General features: G+C 43.0%; 1 protein-coding gene across 20 annotated transcripts in view; it reads left to right on the top strand.

Moving 5' to 3' along the window:
• Positions 1–4,859, top strand: part of EBF3 (EBF transcription factor 3) — a 142,690-nt gene extending 137,831 nt beyond the window's left edge. For 10 of the 20 annotated variants that reach the window (XM_088476864.1, XM_088476861.1, XM_088476863.1 and 7 more), the window contains one exon: positions 2,164–4,859. In XM_088476864.1, the coding sequence (XP_088332990.1) occupies positions 2,164–2,195 (32 nt within the window). In that variant the 3' untranslated portion in view covers positions 2,196–4,859. The remainder of the gene's footprint in view (positions 1–2,163) is intronic. The other 10 variants (XM_088476858.1, XM_088476850.1, XM_088476849.1 and 7 more) reach the window with 1 other exon arrangement.
• The last annotated feature ends 17,930 nt before the right edge of the window (positions 4,860–22,789 follow it).

Below are 22,789 nucleotides of genomic sequence, written 5' to 3'. Positions count from 1 at the left end.
TCCAAACTCCGATCCTCAGGGTCCACTAGCAATACTTGTTTATCAGCGCTCCTCACAGAAACAATTATTACCTCATGTAGATATATTATAAAGCTAGTTGGTAATGAATACAATTGTGTTTAAAATAGGAGGTGTGGAAAACATGCACTGTTATAGGTCCCTGAGGGCCATGTTTGAGAAACTACACTCCATTTGAAACTAAGGGTAGAGTACTGAGACATTATGTGGTCATCAAGTACTCCCAACAGGTTATTTTTTAATTGTGTTAAAAATTATCCCACCTATACACGCAGAGAGAAAATCTCCAAACATTACTTGTCATACTCATAGACCACAGCTAAATAAGCAAAGCCAAGTTTTGTTCCAACTGACAAAGCTCACTAAAAATGAAATGCAAAATTGTACACTTCCATGTAAGAGGCTAAAGAAAAATTAAATTGTGGTGGTTTCACATTTTTTGTATGGTTATATTTTTCCTGATTAAAAGAAAAGCATAATTAATGTAAATAAAATTTCCCAGTAATGCAGACTATAAATCACTGAAACTAGGGGATAACCTGTAAAATATATACATTTCCTTTATTTTATACTTTGATATTCTCTTTCTGTGTAACATCAGAGTATAAAATCTGCAGCTCCAAATTCTGTGCACGTTAATAAAACACTTCAAATAGTTTGAGATGATCATATATATATTGCATCTTTTACAATATTAACAATTGTTATAATATTAGCAAAGAGCCAAATTGTAATTATTTCCTTATCAAATGGTACAATGGATTTTGTATATATATAGAGACACACACACAGAAGACATAAGTCTTAACAGCCATAAACTTGTAACTGAATGCCTAAAACAAATTAATATTGTTGGGATTAATGAACTGAGAAATTGAAGCTTAGATCCCTACACATGCAAATGTATTAATGTTACACATAAATTAGTGAGGGGAAAATAATTTTAATGAAAGCCAATGTAATTGTTCATTTTAAACTAGTTTTATTATTATTACTATTATTATTATTGTTATTATTATTATTATTATTATTATTATTTTAACACAGTTTTTGCAGTGTTTGAAATCTTCTCCCTATTACTTCTGCATGACAAAGTTAAAAACCATTCTGTATATATCACAGACCAGGTTTTCCCAGTAGGTCAGAGCAGTAAGGAAAATAAAGAGACCCTGGCTCATAAGATTTTAATTTAGAGCTAGAGAAATGTCTGGTCCTGGCTGGTGAGTGAGTTGGCTTCATCTGACATTACCAGAAGTGACCATGTTGTTTTTCAGCTGTCAACATGACCAGTCTCTTGGGAGTCTGGACCTCTGGTTGCTATTAGCAAAACGCTAAGAGAAATATCATATGTGGGAGGAAGGATGTTTTGCTGCAAAATGTCTATACCCTCTCCATACTTAAATGTCCTTTCTCCTTTGTTACTTTTTATTCAACTATGGTCAGCTCCATTAAAAATGCTAGTTTAGGTATTTACACGTTTAAAAGAGATCTCCACTCAATTAGCTTTCTTTTAAATTTATTTTCCTCATATGTTAACATGTTGATTTGCAAAAATTATTTTTCTGTTGTCATGTGGTTGACAAATAATATTTTAAAATTAATCTTTAGTTCTGCAGCAATATTTCTGCTATTCACAAAACAAAGGGAACAAGTTAGAAATGTGAACTTTGTTTCATGCAGAGGTGTGTTTGACACCCCAATTACTGCCTTCCCCATAAGTATTACAGTAGCTAATCTGTGCTGTTGGAGGATCCTGCACTTTCCACTCTATAACTGTCTGTAGCTCCCTGATGGTCTCCCTTTTCCTCCTAACATCATGAAACTGCACTGTCACATACAGGCCCGTACTTACTTACATAGTCACTCAAATGGACAGGTCACTGTCTCCCACAGCATCACTACATATATCTTGAAATATCATGCTATTCTACTGGTCTGACAAGAGGTTGTCCTATGCCCTCCCACAATAAAACACCAAAAGGCAGCAGAAAATATATTTTGCAAATCATGTTACTAATGAGGTAGAAAATTAAATAAAAAAATTCCAAAAAACTCAAAAAAATCTTTAGGTCGATCAGTAAAACAAAACAAAGAGAGAACTTGAAGGCTTGCTAACCTAATGTAATCTTTCCTCTTTTTTTCTAGCTATGTCCGGTCTTGTAGTTCCACCAATGTAAAGTCACTTTTGTCTACTTGCTTGTAGCATCAAGCTTCAGAAGAAAGCTTCAGGGGACACACTTAGTGTATTAAGGAGTACTGACGGAAACCAGTGTCTTCAGAACAAAACCACCAAGAAGCAAAATGCTACAAACTCTTTCTTTTCAAGATTTTATTTGAACTTTTAGAAATCGACATGAAAATGAGCGACTTCTTCATGAACAATTCCATTTTGGTCGATTTGAACTTTTCTCATATTTTTCACATATCTCAGTCCTGAAGAAGATAAAGGGGGAAAAAAACCAACGCCTATTTTGTACAAAGTTTCTGATTACGTCTTGGCTAATGTCTAGTACTTGCTATATGTTGGGACAAAGCGTTGTGGATGCACCGTTCCGATTGATCATGAAACACTGATGAAAAATGCCTCAGAACATTTTTCAGTACTCATTATTAGACTCACCATGGTCGTGTATCTCTATAATGTGAAATTTTTTTTTATTTTTTTTGTGGTGAAAAAGGGGGCCAAGGAGGTTTGAGCCATCAAACTGGAAAAAAATAAAAAATATATGAATCATTAAATTGGGGGAACTTGGGTGGGGAAAAGGGTTTATCATTGCTTAACTTCATCTTAATGAAATTGAACTTTGTAACTTATTGTAGTTAGGAATCGTAACTTTGATATTGAATTCTCTTGCCTTCAACAAGCACACTGACAGAGGAAAATGCTACTGTCTGTTGGTTCAAATATACTTCCACTGCTAGAGCTTCCTGTTAAGCAAGTGTGATCCGCAACATTTTTTTCACCTTCTTGCTCGCACTGTATACTATTGCATTCTTAGGCTACTGTGAAGTCTATGTTTCTTGTACCAGAAAATTGTCCTTTTGACTTCTAGATCCTTATTCCCTAATGTGTTTTGTATGTGGTTATAAAATTGTAGACTTTTGTGATTTTGCCAAAGTTGTAGCTAAATATTTATACACTTGTCTTGCATTTTTTTTTTTCCGATCCACTTAAAAATATTAGAAAGCATATTTTATCCCTGATGCATTTCTATGAGGAATAAAATAGTCTTTTCATGTGAGACACTTTCTTTCACAAGAACACTTGCAGTCACAAAGGGAATTTTATTTTGTAACATATCGATTATAAATATTGTATTTATCTTTGAAATTTTGTATATTGCTTTCCATCATTTTATTTTTGTTCTTGTATGTATGTATATTATTTTTAATATTTTTTATTTTTTTTGGGCTGGTGTCGAAATGCTGAAAAATACAGCATTAAGCCAAGAAAGATTGTCTTCATACTGTATGCTCTTTTTAATGAATTATGGTGTCCATACATTTCATTTGTACTTCAGAAATGTGCTATTGTTTAGACTTTCCATCCTTTTTTGTTATTTTGAGGAAAAGTCAAATTCATTCTTTATTTTTATATTATTTTTAAGTTATCTGAACAAATGATTTTGGAATAAAAGTTGTTTGTTGTATAGTCAAAAACAAAATTGTGCCACATGGCTGTAATTAATATTAGTAGAAAAAAATGTGCATGATATCCAACCACAGATACAATGTTGTTTGTGGTTGTATGTTTATTTTAATTTCAGTTTTTATTTTTTATAGAATGTAAAAGTCATTTTAGCTGCCACTCATACAACTTGCCACATCATAAAGCTGTGCTTACTGGACAAATTCAGAGGCCCAAATTTTTAAATATAAAATTCACGTCTGATATTTTGATGAAAATCTTTTTGCCACATTTAATTTCTCTGATGCCTTAAAATTATTTTATTAAAAATAAAATATTTTGTGCTATTGTATCATAGATTTACACCACAATTTGTAATCATCACATTTTTAAGGTGATTTATGGTGTAAAACTAAAAATAAGTAGAAAAAAAGCACAATCCTGGTACAATTAAGTTCCTCCTTTTCTGCATTGTCTTCTGCTGCATTCTGCACTCCCCTAATCCATACAAATTCATGTTAAGACACAACTTTTTATATATTTTTAATGAAGATATTTTGTAGCGTGACCCAGTAGCCAAGACTTTTTAATTGGGATAACTTCCTTGGTAAATATGACTTATTAGTGCCAAAAATAATAGTTTATAAAGTTGATGGATTGTTTGTTGTTTTTTTTCTTTGCACTAGATGCATTGCTATAGTAGCATTGCAGAACACTTTTGCAAACTGCAGCAGAATTAAATTTCTAAAGAAAAAGGAGAGACAATTTAGTTTTCTTTCTAGGCAAAATGCATATTAATTTAATGTGTTCTAAAATAGTAGAAGCTATGTTATAACACATATTTTAAATGCCTTGCACATTTATGTTATGAAAGCCAATAGGCTCAGCTAAGTGAGAAAGCCTAGACACTTTTAAAACATGAAAAGCCTCGTTTTTATTTTGTATAGGAAAGGTTCAAATAAAGTAAAAAAAAAGAGGTCATGTGTACATGTTAAAACATTTGCAAGTTCCTTCATTAATGCAATCTGTTTGTGTTCTAGATTAGTTAGTCAATGCACACTTTGTCTCCAGACTGAACGCTTCACTAAATGGTAGATTTTACTGTTAAAGACCCTACAATAAGATTGTTTTATCTGTACATTTTTTCAGATATTTAACTGTATAAAATGTTCATTTTACACAATATTTAATTAAAGTATTTCTTGTCTGTGAATTTCACTTTTAGTAATTTTATCTGAAGTTTGATTATTAAAAAAACTTGCAAAACACCAACAAAGCATGGAACATTGGGGTTTCATTTATAAAAGTTGTAATTCTGTGCAACAACAACAACAAAAAATCGGTCACATACTTACTTTTATAATCATACTCTTTGGATTAATTCTTTTTTTGTGATGCATAAAATTTACTCTACATGAAAAATGTCATTTTGCATTTGCTACAGTTTTCTTTTACTTGTAATTTTAAACTGAAATCAACTATTAACATTCAGAGGTCATACAGAGTTTACAAACCTTTCTAGACCTGAAAATATTTTTAATAACCTATACATGGGAAAAAGCAATTGTTCTATGCAATATTTCCTTTAATGCAGAATAAACTGTATTAATGGTCAGAAATGTTATCATATCACAAATCTAATACTATATGTCTAGGGGGAATTGACAATATCACTAGAAGACATAATGAAGAAATTTACACCACATTTTATTTACCTGATGGACCACAATTGTCTGTCTCATAGATTGTTATAGTACAAGTAAAATTGCTAATACACACAAACATGGATTTAAAAAAATAATGCTAAGTTTGTGAATATTAAAGGAAATATGTCATCAAAATAAATGTTTATTTTATGATGTTTATCCTTTTTATTTATCAATGTAAATCTCATACTCACATGAGGTTTTGTGTCCTGTCATTGTGTGTTACCCTATGGTATGTTTTCCTAAAAACAGGGAAGAGTGATTACTGAAACAAAAAAAGTAAATAATAATAATAATAATAATAAAAAAAAAATATATATATATATATATATATACTAACTGTAGTTTTAATAAAAGTGAGAAAATACACCAATAAATTGAAGACTGTTGTCTTGCCCTCCCTACATTGAATATGACAACAAATATTTGCCTAAATAAATAATGACACATGACAACTGGAGTTGGCATTTAAAAAATTTATCAAATTAAATTTAAATTGAATCTAATTATTATTATATGGTTAATATGGTGGCGTACAAAAGACAAGACTTGCAAGCAACAATTCAATCATTGGTGTTCGAATCTCCCCCAATCCACAAAGAATGCCCGGATGGATGGATTCCATTTTCCCAGACAGGACAATAATGGCCTAACGCATCATCATTTGTGGGGAGAGTGCAACCAACTAACAAAAAATAGCATATTCACAAAAAACATACATTCTTTCCACCACAGAACAACAACTCAATGAAGAATAATAGGGAGGGAAATTCCATAAGACAAGATACTGATGCAGTCTGACCCTATAAACTCAAAACTCTGCCCCTCACACATTATAGGCTTCCTAATCATTGGGAAAAGAAACATGACCACATACAAGTGTCAATCAAATATTTCTCAAAGGGGAAGGGGTGGGTGACCTACAACTCAACCTCATGATTTAAATGGTGTGAGGCTTGCAAGTCATCCTCACGCTTCACTTCTGTACACTGACTGAAACAAGACTCTAAGAGTTAACTGGCATTGCTGTAGAAATTATATGAATTGGTTTAAAAAAAGTGTATCCTTCCCATATATTGCATTATTGGTTTATACTGGATAACCTGTCATAGGCATGTGCATACAGTGTAGCGGGTGTGCCCAGATACAGCCTAACATCATTTCCCAGACTTAGTGCTGCCTCCCCCTATTCAGGGCAAGTTTTGATAATGCTCCTCACTTTTTCTTTATAAACTGAGTGGCAGAGGTGTTGTACAGTGCTTAGAGAAGGCCTTAGCCAACTCATCAGCATAAATATATATAAGTACCACTCTGCCGACAGGGGTGCACCCCTCCCCAACATCCTGAATTCAGCAGGACAGTACTGTCCCGCTGTTCCACCCGTGGGCCAAAGTGGTCAAATTGGGAGGTTGGGGACCCCCACCGCCGCAGCTGTGTGGCGGTGTTGGACCCGGAGTCTGAATGGATGCTGCGCTCATGCATGTGTTATCCATTCAGTGATGGGGGAGGGCTGGGGGAAGCCCAGCTAGTGAGGCTCCCCCACAGCCCGACGTTTGGAGGCATGCTCCAAATAACATCATGCAGGAGGGGTGGCCTATGGTAATTATGTAAGTGCTTTAGGGAGAGCCGGTGCAGGGTGCTCCGACCCCTGGAGCTGGCCCTGCCCTGAACATCCAGGGAGCTCCTGAATTTTTGGAGAGTTCCACAGACTGCGGGAAGAGTTTGTTACCCTCTCACATATCACCCACTTCTTAATAAAATGGCTAAAACAGGGAGAGCAGTATAACATGATTCTCAGAGAATTGCATGATCTTGGCCACATCCATTCTCCACGGACCCGCAATGCGAGCCATTATGGGGGGGCCTAATGACAAGAAGCATCTGGGCCCGCCCCCCCTGCAAAGATCAGCTGCATCTCCCCTCCAGGGGGTGCAAGTGTGTCGGTATCTAATAGAAGCCTGAGATTGCTGTGCACACAGCCCTGCCTTATATATATATATATATATATATATATATATATATATAATTGGTAGACAGGAGCAAAATATAACGGAGCTACATATACTCGCAGCCTAAAATAGCAGAGTCATGATGTCAATCCAGTATATGTATTGATGCTATAACAGTAGCAATTATATAAATTCCTAGTAAAGCAGCCTAACAAAACATGAATGATGGAGGATGAGGGTTTAATAATTGATTAACGGCAATACCTATGCCCCCTCAAGTGGACAGTGGCTTCTGGACAGCCATCAGTAGGGTGCCATCAAATTTTCGCAGCATTGCCGCCATCACAAGTTGTTATGCAATAGCATGTGACCATCGTTTGCAAAAAAAAAAAAAAGGGTCACTGTGTAATAAAACATTGATAAAAGCCTAGTCTCGACTGCAATAGCGTGCGCCTCTGAAACAGGCCCTAAATGCACTCTATGGGCCTGATTCTAAGTCAGACATAAGTGGAAATGCGGACAGATCTCGTGGATATCAGCATACTGCGCATGTGAGAAAGAAAGAAACTGGCTTTGCTAGTCGGAGAAATCAGAGATCGCTAGTACGTAGGGATCGATCCTTCTGGAAAAGGAGCAGACTATCCATAAAATGGGTGTTTCCGGGCGGTAATTGGGCACTCAGTTTACTACCGATGATGTTTCCACCAATATATCACAGCACCAGAGAATGGACTGTGATGTGAAGGTTACACTTGCGCACAATGCATCTCTTCACATTCCAAAAGTGTGTAAATAATATCATGAATCTCATTGTATTAAGAAGACCAATAAGGAATTTAAAGAAGGAATTTAGGAAGGCATGTTTGTGATTTTTACTCAACACATATATAGATTTTGGGGCTTTGTAGGTGTAACAAGGTCATGTTTTCTAATGGTTTCTTGTTTGAATTGTGCCGGTGGCCTCACTGTTGGATCCTCTGAGGTCACTGTTTTTATTGCCATATCGGCAGAGATCCGGTCAGCAGCCAACTCTGTTCTAGAGAAACTGCCCCTGCAGGGGTGGAGCAATACCTGTCTGATGTGGTGCAAAGGCCATTGGGCTGGCAGTGAAAGGAACAGCCAGGTAATGCTTTTTCTAATTTATTAATGGAAACAATAATTGCTATTTTATAATATTTATGTTGTAAAAGGAATAAGATGCATTCACAGGTGCCCTTGTGTGTGTGTGTGTGTGTGTGTGTGTGTGTGTGTGTGTGTGTGTGTGTGAGGGGGAGGGTGGTTGGTGCACAGAACCCACATGAAAACAGTTGTACAGCTTGTCTGTCACCGGGTGCTACAAATGGATGTAGTTATGAGACCAGCGGCCGCATGGCCGCCAGTCTCAATCCCGACCGCGGAATCCTGGCAAAGGATTTAACATAGGCGTCGAAATACTGATGCCTATGTTAATCCCGACACCGGAACACCAAGAACGCCAGCCCGAACGAAGGTGAATTAGGGTTAGGATTAGGAAGTCTAGCGGGGTTAGGGTTAGGTTTGGGGGGGGGGGAGATAAGGTCTAGGGCCCCTAGGGAGGAGGGTTAGGCACCCCCAGGGAGAGATTAGGGTTAGGCACCCCCAGGGAGGGTTAGGTAGGGAGCGGTAAGAGAGGGTTAGGGTTAGGCATCCCCGAAGGGAGATTAGGCTCTAGGGGGGAGGTTATGGCTAGGCACCACTTAACTGAGGGTTAGGGGGGGACATGGGAGGGTTAGGGTACTTACCTTCCCCATTTGGGATCTTCATCCATCGGGCATCCGCTGTCGGGATTTGAACTGGCGGCTAAACAGGCACAATCCCTTTCCGCTAAAAATGAGTGTACACTTGTCTGTCACTGGGTGCTAAAAATTAGTGTACACTTGTCTGTCACTGAGTGCTGAAAATGAGTGTACATCTTGTCAACACTGGGTGCTAAAAATGAGTGTACACTTGTCTGTCACTGGGTGCTAAAAATTAGTGTACACTTGTCTGTCACTGGGTGCTGAAAATGAGTGTACATCTTGTCAACACTGGGTGCTGAAAATGAGTGTACACTTGTCTGTCACTGGGTGCTGAAAATGAGTGTACACTTGTCTGTCACTGGGTGCTGAAAATGAGTGTACACTTGTCTGTCACTGGGTGCTAAAAATGAGTGTACACTTGTCTGTCTCTGGGTGCTAAAAATGAGTGTACACTTGTCTGTCACTGAGTGCTAAAAATGAGTGTACACTTGTCTGTCACTGGGTGCTAAAAATGAGTGTACACTTGTCTGTCACTGGGTGCTGAAAATGAGTGTACACTTGTCTGTCACTGGGTGCTAAAAATGAGTGTACACTTGTCTGTCACTGGGTGCTGAAAATGAGTGTACACTTGTCTGTCACTGGGTGCTAAAAATGAGTGTACACTTGTCTGTCACTGGGCGCTGAAAATGAGTGTACACTTGTCTGTCACTGGGTGCTAAAAATGAGTGTACACTTGTCTGTCACTGGGTGCTGAAAATGAGTGTACACTTGTCTGTCACTGGGTGCTAAAAATGAGTGTACACTTGTCTGTCACTGGGTGCTGAAAATGAGTGTACACTTGTCTGTCACTCGGTGCTAAAAATGAGTGTACACTTGTCTGTTCTGGGTGCTGAAAATGAGTGTACACTTGTCTGTCACTGGGTGCTGAAAATGAGTGCACACTTGTCTGTGCATGCACTGGGCTGCTACAGACGGAAGGAGTGGGATTAGTTCAGAGAGCAGCAGAACAGACCAATCACGTGCCAAGTGTCTCCTCTCTATGACATCAGGAGGTGCCAGCACATAATGCAGGGAACCAGCCAGGTAGGGTTATGCTGCTGTGGTGCTCTATTTATTAACCTGCATTATAAACATGTATTTATATATCATGGTCCATAGTACTGATTCCAAAGTTGCTGAAGAATTCTCAAAACCGGCCTCATGATTGTGCCGCACGGTTTGACTGTCAACTTGTCTCAACTCCGGCCGACAGAGGTTGTGCAAATTCTTTCAACAAATAAGCAATAGATTAGCCTACCTGACTCCATTTTTCCCTCCGTGGCGGTAATCCCTCCAGTGATGTGCTGTAAAATGGTGCTTTTCACATCTCTCATAAAAAATCCCAAAAATATGCATGCAACGTTACAATATAAATAATGTATTTTTAACCATTTTATCAACCAGCAAGGTTAACAGTGTGTAGGGTGTGTTGAAAGTGGAAAACGCTACTGCGCACACTCCAATTTTTTCCTCCTGGGAGGTTTCATTCCTTGTTCCAAGATGGCCGCCAGGCTTAGTTACTGTGCATGTCACTGTGTTGAGTGTCACAGTGATAGACAGTAGTCTAACGCTTAGCTCCAGAGAGACGCCTGTATTACCACCATCCACAACGCCTTCCAGCATACCTGTACTGCTATGCAGTCTCCAAATACTCTCACCGGCTGGTGAGTTGTATATATCACCCAGGTCCGCTCAAGCTCCACTTCATGAAACAAGTGTATAACAGTGAGTACAGCTGTTTCTCATATAACACCAATAAAACCACTCCACTAGTTAAGCAATTGGGCTGTTCGTCTTCTCAGGGCATCCGCTGGTGTGTACTGGAACTCTGCTAAACCTACAAACCTGTACACACACATTTCCAGCAGGGTGGGTACTGATAACCTGGATCCGGGCTCATCTGAGGAGCCCTGCAGGTGCCCAGGCCAGCAATGCAGTTGGAAAAACACCTCCACCCATTCCATGCATCTTTAATAATGAAGCTTTCTCCGGGCACATGTGGCCACTGCTCTGTGCCACGCCTCTGCTTTTAGAGTTTTACAAATGAAAAGGCCTTTTTTTTTTAATACAATTTTTTTATTGTGGCATCATAGAACAATTGTTAACAATCATAAGAAAAAACATTGTCACTTCAACAGAGTAGTTGTAACAAATATTAGATTCAGTACAGCCTTGACAAATATGGCCATACTAGGAGCAGAACATACAAAAATGTACAACATTGAAAAATTTAAGATAACAAGTGTAACATGTAGATTCCAACATATGGGCAATCAACATAAAGAAAAACAATAGAGAAAAAGTGATAATTATTCATAGTTTTCGCTGCAATTCCAGATTATTGTAGGAACCAAGGGGGGAGCATAATGAATGCCATACCTATTAGTACAGGCAGTAGGGCATTTTTAAAAATTCATATGAGTATCTCAACCAACATGTCATCTTACATAAAGTCACCATGCTAAATGTGAACCAATATGGCTGCTGACCAAAGACTAAATGAATAATATTTGCTTACTGTCCTGGAATGTCCCGAATTACCGGTAGCAGACTAGCCTCCCAGATCCCTTAGAGAAGTGGGCAATCTGGTAAGATTGATCATGGCGCAGCCCTCATTGCTCAATGCACATGAACTGTGTCACCATGCTCCCCAGCTTGATCTTCTGGGAGGGAATCAGAAGTAGTCGGCAAGTATGAAGTGAATATGTAATGCAAGTGTCAGTGTGATCATTACCATTCCACAGACCACAGTACGCTACTGTACCTTATTATCCTCAATTATGAACATTATTTCTTACTAGCAGAGAGACACAGCATATGTTGATTCACCTCACCCAGCCCAGGCCCCATCCAACCCCCTTCTGGTTCTACCCCGCCCTCTCCGTGCTGTTGGCCTGATTCTCTGCAAGGATCGTAATTGCAAAGTTGCACGCATGCAGCTTTGCAATAGCGAGCCTTGCAGATATGGTGATGCAGCATGAGGCTTCACGCCTCCTGTGCATTACTTATCCGAGCTGCGTTGTCCAATGCAGCATCAGATAATCTGCGTAACATCGGCCGGCTGGTGTGACGGGATCGGTATGTATGTCCGGCGGTTTAAATCCCGACAACAGAAGACCGGCAGGCTTTCAAATCCCGATCGGTAAGTAGACTATCTAAACCTAATCTTCTCCCCTCCCTAACCCTCCCTTAGGGGTGCCTAACCTTCCCCCCCTACTGCCTAACCATAACCCCCCTCTAAGTGCCTAAACCTAACACCTCCGTTCCTGCAGCCTAAACCTAGTCTCCTGGAGGGGTCCCTAACCTCCCCCTGGGGGTGCCTAACCCTAACCCCCCATTTCCCTAGCCTACCCCTAACCCTCCCGGGGGGCTGCTTAATCCCAAATCTCCCCCGTGAGCCCCTAGCCTAACCCCCCCCCTTTTAATCTTCCGGTATGCCGGACGTCGGGCTCCCGGCATAGGTAAAATGACAGGCGGTCTAATGCACTAGTGTGCACTGCTGAATCAGGCCCTGTGTCCGCCCCTGTCCCTGCTGTATACTAACCCCATTGTTACTGATGTAGAGTAGTCTTCTGTCCTCACCGGCTGGTCTGTCCTGTTGCTGCAGTAGGAGTTTTTTGGTGGACGCGGGCGCTGGCTCCCACTGTACATGTTGGAGACAGGACAGACCTTAGCCGATTATTATATAGATAGAGACACATAATAAACATATAGGGGGGAATTCAATTGTTTTCTTGTGCTCGCAGCTACCATCTAAAAGGATAGGATCTATTCAGTTTGTGCAGCGGGCACCTATTATTTCTGCTTGTGCCCTCCCGAGGTGGCGAGCAGAAATCCACCCAAAGTCTGGCTTTTGGACACACAAACTCATCATGCCCATTTGTACTAGTTTAGCTTTATGCAGCTAATTCTAGTGCATTTAGGTGCGACATGTGCGATAAGTTAACGGGCGCCTGCGGCACTCTCACCCATCGGCAAAACAATTAAATATCGCCCTATAAAACAATGGTATATATGGTATTAACTTAATGCATCCAACATATTTTTATGTTTGTTTTTATCTTCTAATTAATAAAACAAATTAACTGAAGAGACTTAAGTACCCCAGGAAAATGTTCTTCTGGCTGGTACAATTCAATAAATTTATTTTAAAGATAAATATGCAATAATACACCCAACACACTTTGATGGGCTTCCTATAGACTACCGAACACTTCATGCTTGTTCCTAGTTTAAGCGCTGGAACATCTGAATAACTGTAAACCTTTTTGCTGCTGAAGGATAAATGCAGAGTGTTTACTTTGCCCGATGTTTTGTCTGATGTCTTCATTATTCTGTTGAGTGAGCTTTTCTGCCTGTTCTGTGTGCACGAATAGAGCAATGTTTACATGAAGCATAATCAATGAGATTTGCTAATTAGAAATCAATGCTACCTCGTAACAATTGTTTGTGCCATGAATGACTGAGTTTACAATTTTAGAAGGGTTCTTGAAGAAATGGAAAAATAGATACATTAACAAAATACCCTTGTTACAAAGATCACAAATCAAGAAAAACTTAAATATTTTGTTATCCATAGCTCCAGACCTTGTGGATTATAGATGACGAATCAGGGCCGGTCTTTTTTTTTATTTAGAACGGTCTCCTGGCTGCTCGCCTAGCTGTGGGTGACCACCCACGGCTATAGCGAGCGGCCAGGATGATGGTCGTGATGGTCAAAACCATTGCGACCATCGGGCTTGCGACGAGACCCTTGTGGTAGGGTCTCGTTGCCGCAAGCCCCAGAGAGATTTCGGCTCTAACAGAGTGATGTCAGTGGGGCCGGCCCCAAATGGTAGGCGTTCTCATGGGAACGCCTCCGTCTGGGCAGCCACCCCCCCGGCCCGCCCACCAAAGGGGGCGTGCTGTCACTCAACATCGACAGCACGCCCTCTTTGGTGCAAGACCCGGAGCGACGGATTGCCCGTCGCTATCCGGGTCTCGCGCATGCACACGACGGAGCTGGCTCCGTCGTGCGCATGCGCTCTGGGCCACCATCAACCCGGTTGCGAGCGCGTCTGAATCAGGCCCAGAGAGCGGGCTATCATGGGTGAGCTGCAGTTACCAAACCCATGAGTTTAGGTGAAGGGCAGATTATGAATGTTGCGTTTATGGGGCAGGAGTAGGCAAGCTGTGGCACTGCCACAGTTTTGCCGTTAGAGCATGCTACATCTTTGACAGGGGCATGCAACTGTAGGATGGTAGTTCCACAGTAGCTGGAGTTTTACAGGTTGTCTATCCCTGGCATACAGCTTAGATTATTTATTACATACTTTTTTAAATTTGAGTTTATTAAGTCTTTATTAAGTTTTTGAGTTTATTAAGTCTTCGGCGATATCAGTTGATTGACACAGTACCGACGCATGTCAAAGGGCCTAATTCACTACGGAAGGCAAATGCATTAGCGATTATGCACGCAGTTCGACTGCCATAGTATGCTAATTCATTGCAATCGAAATACCGCTGCTGCACTATTTAAGGATGACCACTTTACCTTCTACACATCTGTAATGTTTAGCAAGACTGTGAAACCATCAGTACAATGGAGTACCATCGCAGTTCCACACACGCTATCAGGCCTCAGGCTGCGTAGGGGCATCATAGTGTATCATTTATGCACGCCCCTGCAACGGCGTTCAAATGCACTGGCATGTCTGCGTTCGGCCGACCACGCCCCCGTTACCACCCCCAAGCGGCACTTCCTGTCAATCACTCTGTGAGGACGTAGTCACTGCGATTGCAGTCCAACTAGTTGGTGCACGCGCACTGCGATGCATACTTATGCGCAGCACGCAACAATTGGCTGATTGTGCGCATATTAGCAACTGCGTTCCTTGCTGAATCAGGTCCTAAGTCCCAACACGAGCAGAATGCAAGATCATTTTTGTAAGCAAATGTACAGAGGGTAAATAAACACTGTCACATTTTAATAAGACGTCTCAGCCACAACAAGGCAGTGTTGCAGCCAGGGGCGTTTCTAGAGAGGAGGGGGCCCATGTGCAGTCTCCGACATGGGCCCCCTCCTCTCTGCCCGGCGGCCGGCAGTGCACTGAGCCAGAGTTATAGACTCTGGGCACTAGAGTGTGCCCAGAGTCTATAGTGGATGCACAGGTCACCGGGAAAATGGCCACAGCGGCCATTTTCCCCGTACTGTGCATACGACGGGAAAATGGCCGCAGCGGCCATTTTCCAGTCGTTTTACAGCGTCGGACTCCTGCGTCGACGTGGGACTCCGGAGAGGTAAGTAATATTATGGGTGCAGGGTGTGCGGTGCGGGGCCCGCACACCCTGCACCCATTATAGATACGCTCCTGGTTACAGCATCAGCTGAGTAGTAATTCAGTATGGTAGTATCACAGCCTAGTGGTATCACAACATTACAGTATCATAGCATAACAAGATTACAGAATAAGACCTGGAGGTTTAAAGAGATGGCTCCTTCCTCCATCATAATATTGGAATATTGCGATGGAGGTTAGTCCAGACGGCAGATAACTTAACCAGGTTTATTAAATGGCAGATAACAGAATGCAGGGTAACACGGGGTTAATGCAGGTATGCACATACAACAGGGCACAAACAGATCCAGCCAGGAGCCTACGGGGTTAATACAGGTAGTGTGCGTTTTCTGGAAGCACACACCATCGCGGCTTACACGCATACGCAATGGCAAACGATCGCTTGATCTGCGTAAATATCTCCATTGCGTACATCTCTGAATCAGGCCCTCAGTGCTGGCGGTGGCCCTTTAAAAGTAAGCAGTGGTGACACAGTGGTATCTGTAGTACCTCTGCTGTACCATACAGACTCCGGTGGAATGAGAACCTTCGGGGCACGACCTGTCTCAATGGAGGATGGAGAAAGAAGACGAGCGGATAGGCCGTGCACGCGTGGTACCACACTTGGGTCGGAGGTTGCGCACTGTTATGTCAGCGCACCTCCGTCTCAAATACGGAGGCCCAGACCCGGCAGTAGAGGGAGAGACAGAGCAGGGTAAACACCCCTGCTTTAGTTTAAATGAACAATTAATCAGATGTTAGGGAAGGGTGGAGTCACCACTTGAATTCCAGGAGGTTAACCCCTTCCTCACTCAATCGGCCACAGCTGGAATATGATCTGAATATCTGACTATCCCCCTACCACACTAACAGACTACCATGTGGTCATACAGCTGCTTCTGTGTTATATATGTTACTATTTCTGATTGGGTGATCCATACTTCATGATCAGAAGGCAGCGCACAGTGTCATATGAGTGAGGATAAGTTCCGAATGTTCTATACACCTTCAGGGGAGCTGGTTATCTGTTAAGGGGAAATATACCAAGCCCTCTAAAGAGTGCAGAAGTGGACAACTGGACATGTTACCCATAGCAACCAATTAGCTTCTACCAATCATTTTACAGTGTTGGGTACGCGATCCAGGCGCTGATGATGCCAGCAGTCAGAATCCCGACAGCGAAATCCTGATGCATGTAGGCAAGTATTCTAACCCTTCCCCTAACCCACCTTTCCCGCAGCCTAAACCTTACCTTTCCCTATCCCTAACCCCCCCACTTCCCCGCAGCCTAACCCTAACCCTCCCCCTATTGCAGGCCTGGCCAACCTGTGGCTCTCCAGCTGTTGTGAAACTACAAATACCAGCATGCCCTGCCACTGTTTTAGCATTACCTAATAGCAACACTGTGGCAGGGCATGCTGGGACTTGTAGCTCACAACAGCTAGAGAACCACAGGTTGGCCAGGCCTGCTCTAGTGCCTAACCCTCTCCCTAACCCTAACCATCCCCCTAACCCCAATACAGACCGCCGGGATCGCAGCCGATGGAATTATGACTGTTGCCGAGATTCCGGCGCTGGGATTCTGACCAGGATGCCGACTACATTCCCATTTTACAGCATGATAAAAGCTAGCAAAAAGCTGATTGGTTGCTATTGGCAACTTCACTTTTTAGAAGTCTTGATGCATCTCCTGAACACTTGGCAGCTTCAGGTCCACTTGTGATGTCTAATTAGTGACTCGCGCTAAAGTATGGAGAGACAGAAAATAATTTATGAGAACAGTTTTCCCTCATTCACACCTGTTTCTGAGTGACACATTCATCTTCCTGTAATTAAATAATATTCCAAACTCTTCCTGTTTTTATGTAAAAAGCAAGTAACGGACCCATTCATGATGCATGTAACACAGGAATTATCACTGACATCTCCTGTTACATTGCACCCACCCAGATAGCGGCTGCATATGGGAATCTTATTCTGTGAGACTATACACCATCCTGAGATGGCATACAGTCCCCGAATCTCTTTGCAAGCTACTATTTACATGGCAGCTTGTATGAGAGAGAGATCTTTCAGATCCCTCCCCGTTGCTTCCCCATTGCCTCCAGCTTACCAACTCCTCCACTGCCCCTCCTCCCCTCTCCTCCTCCACATCTGGTGTGTGGGTGGTGTACCTCCTCTCACACTGTGCACTTCCGAAAGCTGTCCCCGCCAAAATGGCAGCTTTTCGGAAGTGATGTTTTGATAGATACAGGGTAATGAATAGACCGGTATTTAAAGGGGCCCATATTTTCAACATGCCTTTAATAATCACAAATTTGTGTGGCAAATAGTGACCCTCACTTACGGGATGTCTAGTGCAAAACCAAGTGTTTTATGCTGTTTATCCAGTGTGTATTAAATAGAACTGAGTTAACCCCCACCCAACAGATAATTCATCGCATTTGATGGATCGAAGTTGATAATTGTGTACACATTGATTAGAGTTAGGTCTCCCTGTTATACCACTACAAACTGTCTAGTGCTATGGCCGGTTGGGGATAACTGAAGGTGTTATACTTCCCATAATTTTACAATTATTTTACTTGAAACGGAGCACTGTGCACTAGGATTGTCTATGTTACGGGTAACAATTTTGTGTGTCAAGTGTGGTATCATATTACTCAGAGTGCACCCGGAGGCACAAAATGAGACCCGTCAAAAGAGTAGCCAGCCCTAAGCTGGAGCAGAATTCAAGTCCTTTTGTGGATTGGAAATAATCGTGCATCGCAAACGGCGTCCCTAAAAATGCTCCATCTCCACCCCTTTATTTCCTTAAAATCATCTCACTGCAAAATTAAATCCCGTTTCTGCACTGCCCTGAAAAGAAGGCACTCAGGGCCTGATTCAGACCCGCTCGCAAGCGCATAGCGCTCGCAAGCGGGTCAATGGTGGCCCAGTGCACACGCGCGACATGCGCACTGCGCATGCGTGAGTCCTGGAGCGAGTGCAAAAAGCACTCGCTCCGTGGCTCACTACAAAAGGGGCGGCTGTCGATGTTGATCGACAGCTCGCCCCGTTTTGTAGGTGTGGCGGGGGGTGGCTTCACAAACGGAGGCATTCCCATGCGAACGCCTGCCGGTTGTGGGCGGCCCCACTGACATCACCAGTGATGTCAGTGAGAGAGCTTCCGGCTCTGTTACAGCCAGAAGCTCTCTGGGGCTTGCGGCCACGAGACCCTACTACAAGGGTCTCATCGCAAGCCCGATGGTCGCGATGGTCTGGTCTTGACCATCGCGACCATCATCCTGTACGCTCGCAATACATGTGGGTGGTCACACACAGCTATGCGAGCGGCCAGGAGGCCGCTACAAAAAAAAAAGAAAACGCCCTGATTCAGTCCGGCTCTGAATCAGGGCCTGTGTCTACTCAGTGCGTTACTCTACGCAAGTCCTCTCCGCTACATGTCCAAACAGAGTTTTCTTACTCCGCACAAAGCTGTGAGCACTGGTGGAAATATAGGGGCATTTGCCAATACAATGACTAAGCTATATCTGTACTTCGGGATCCCTCATATTGCACTGTGTAAATCACAGTCAGTGGCAGGCTGTGCAAACAGCTGCTCCAGGATGTATAAGGGCGGATTGTGGTTTTCCTGTTGGAATAAAGAACAGACACATTATTATGGTGCATTATTCATACATATGGAAATATGTGCAGTCATTTTATTTTTTCGGAGATGTAATATTATAATAAATTGGTAGAACATCTTAGACAATGGGGGAGGATGTTAATTGTTTACAAGGGAAGAAAACCCTTATCCATAGAGAGGTATTACGTACACACAGGTCCGTTCAGCTTCCTGGAATTTGTAGTTCCACCACAGATGTAGACCTACAGGACCTTACCTCTGTTCTTAGATGGACTAGCTAATCATTAAAATCTTCATGCTGGGCTCAGTTACTAATACCCCTTTTACACCAGAGCTAAAACCCGGGTTATTGCAGGGTTAACCCAGGTAGCTCTTTGGTGTAAAAGGGGACAGAGGGCCTGATTCAGACCCAGTCACAAGCGCTGAGCGCTCGCAACCGGGTCAATGGTGGCCCAGAGCGCATGCACACGATGGAGCCGGCTCCGTCATGCGCATGCACTAGACCCGGATAGTGACGGGCAATCCGTCGCTCCGGGTCTCGCACCAAAGGGGGCGTGCTGTCGATGCTGAGTGACAGCACGGCCCCTTTGGTGGGCGGGCCGGGGGTGTGGCTGCCCAGACGGAGGCGTTCCCATGAGATCGCCTACCGTCTGGGGGTGGCCCCACTGACATCACAAGTGATGTCAGTGGGAGAGCTTTCGGCTCTGTTTGAGCAGAAAGCTCTCTGGGGCTTGCGGCCACGAGACCCTACCACAAGGGTCTCGTCGCAAGCCCGATGGTCGCAATGGTCTTGACCATCGCGACCATCATCCTGGCCGCTCGCATTAGCTGTGGGTGGCAACCCACAGCAATGCGAGCGGCCAGGAGGCCGTTCCATAAAAAAAAAAAAGATGCCCTGATTCAGAGCGAGCGTTCTGTCAGAGCGTCCGGCCCAGAATCAGGGCCAGAGTTGGATCACCAGGTCAAGTGACCCGGCAATCTAACCCAGGTAACTTGCAGGGTTTAAAACGGGAATGACCCGTGAAACCCTGCAGTGTAAGCGGCGCGATCCAGGTCACGATGACCTGGAGCGCGCCGCATGCGGCTTTAGTGGCGCTTGGAGATGATGTCATATCCAAGCGTCCACTTCCACGCCGGAAGAGCCAGATCACTGCAGACCAGGCTCCAGTGTGAAGTCGGCGCCGGCTAAATTCCGGGTCTGATCCGGTTTGGAACCTCGGGCCTGATTCAGACCCGCTCGCTAGATGCGTTCGCATGCAGCCAAAGTATGCAAATCCCACGATCGCACGGCAAGGCATTAGCACGCCTACTATGTCTTATGGTGCATACACACGGTCAGATTTTTCCTTCAGATATGAACGATAACGATTTAAAAATCGTTCAGTCGTTCATATCTGAAGGAAAATCGTTCATATCTGACATGCCTGAACGATGGACGATCAACGATGCGCGTTCCCGATGGTCAGATAACGATTTCTGACATCTGATGTGTTTGCAGTCAGACTTGGACGATTCCATTCATTTTAATGCAGTCAAAAATCGTTCAATCGTTCAAATCGTTCAAAACTTTGGTAAAATCGTTCAAATCGTTCAAATCGTTTAATCGTTCAATCGTTCATCTGACAAATCTGACAAGTCTGACAAATCTGACCGTGTGTACGCTCCAATAGTGTGCGATCGCGGTTTGTATTTAGACACCCACCATCCTGTCATAAGACGCCCACTGTCCCACGTCATCTCCAGGAAGTGTATACAGCCATCGGTAACATCGAGTACCATAGGAAGCAAACGCAGCACTTGTGGTCGACCATACCCTACCGCAAGCACTGCGAGTGCTTCAGTGTGTAAATCAGCCATGTGACGTGTACTATGATGCTGCGTCTTAATTATGCACGCCTCTGAAATGGCGTTAAGATGCTCAGACACTCCTGCGTTCGCACCACACACCTCCATTTTCAACGACCATCCCGTCACCTCCCATAAATGGCTTGTGCTGTCACTCACTCTAGCGGACTGACTATGCGCAGCGAGCAAACGCTTCCTGATCGCATAGACTAGTTTGCGCACGTGCACTGCGATGCATACGCATGCATATATTGAGAAACATCGGCAGCTACGTGCGAACGCAGCCTAGCGAGCGGGTCTGAATCGGGCACCCTGTTCCAACCTCTGGGTCAGACCCGGAATTTAGGTATAAAGGCGTTATTATACTCCACTGTCTGGCTGCTCCACCTGTAAGTAATACTTAGGCAAATAATTGCATACAGTCTGAAAACATACTATACAATCTATATAAATCTGTAAGCAATCTCAATATTGGCACATAGAATAGGTGCAAGAATGCATTGATTTCTAATTAGCAAACCTCATTGATTATCCTTCATGTAAACAATGTTCTATCAATGGCCTGCGATAGGCAACATTAATCAAAAACAATAATTTTAAATTAATGTATACAATACAATTACATGCACTTTCCAGCTGCCTCTATTATAAAATGAGCACACCTAGGTCCGTGGCTTCCCCTCATACGATGAATTATCTATTACTTGCACCAGAGCCGTAATTAGACTTTTTGGTGCCCTGTGTCAGAGAGAGCATTGGCGCCCCCCACCCACCATTTTTGAAATAGGAACATAAGATAGTGCACCTGAAAAAGGGCCATGGCTTCATGGGGAAGGGTCAGGGAAGATATAGGGGAGGCCAGGAGATGCTGGGGATAAAAGAAGAGGAAGCTACAAGTGAGAATGATCATAAACAGGATAACTGAAAGGCTTAAACAGTGCCCCTTGCCCTGCGGTGCCCTGTGCCATGGCACAGGTGGCACTGCCCTAGTTACAGCCCTGACTCGCACCATGGGATTATAGATATTTGTTATAGGGCTTAGTCTAAATTGGAAGCAAAGCAACTTTGTATCTGGAACAACCATGTTGCAATTCAAGGGGTGCAAAGTGCAAACACATTTATTTTATTTTGAATGCAGTGTAAACGCTGGTTGCTTTTGCATGTAGCCCACAAATGCTGGACAACTTTATGATTGCACTGCAATGTAGATTGGAGTTTTCACACGGCCCTCTCACATATAATGTAAATCTCTCTGCACATTTAACATCTGCCCCACCTGCCGTGCAGCATGGTTTTACCAAGGTGTAAAGTTATACCCTTTTCAGGCATAAGCAAAAACCTGTGAATTTGCCGGGACCCATCGAGTCGACCCAGGTCCTGTTCATTTCTGAGAGGGTCTGACCCATGTTGACAGCCCTGTGTCCACGACCCTGCAATGGACCAGGGTTGTTCCAGGGGTTTGCAGCCCATGTTATAGGACTTAATTGGTGGGCACAGTAGCGCTTGGCGATGACATCATCTCCAAGCGTCCACTGTTGGATGGAAGACCCGGACCAGTGTGAAAGGGGGCAGTTACTGGAACCCCAGCTTCAACCTGTGTTCAGTGTCCAGGGTCCAAGCTGGGTTAAAGCCGGTGTTTATGTCTGAAAGGGGTATTACTTGCTATTTCTTGCTTTGCTCCAAACTCAGAATTAGCCCCTCTATATCTAGGGTGAGGATGTTTAAAATGTATTTGCTCACCATGATTGTAAATGCAATTACAGCCATATTAGTCCTCAAGTGCAGCAAGTGTAGTATTGGGTAATACCTTATTATTTGATCTAACAGTTCAGTGTTGCAATTAAATCCTATTCGTAAGACAAAAGATCCCATCTCTTCCCCAGAGCAGAACAGTACAGT

This window comes from Taudactylus pleione, unplaced genomic scaffold (assembly GCF_031769625.1).
Source record: "Taudactylus pleione unplaced genomic scaffold, aTauple2 ptg000198l, whole genome shotgun sequence".
NCBI lineage: Eukaryota > Metazoa > Chordata > Amphibia > Anura > Myobatrachidae > Taudactylus > Taudactylus pleione.
Note: the sequence above shows the minus strand (reverse complement) of the source record. Positions and strands in the feature narration are given on the sequence as shown.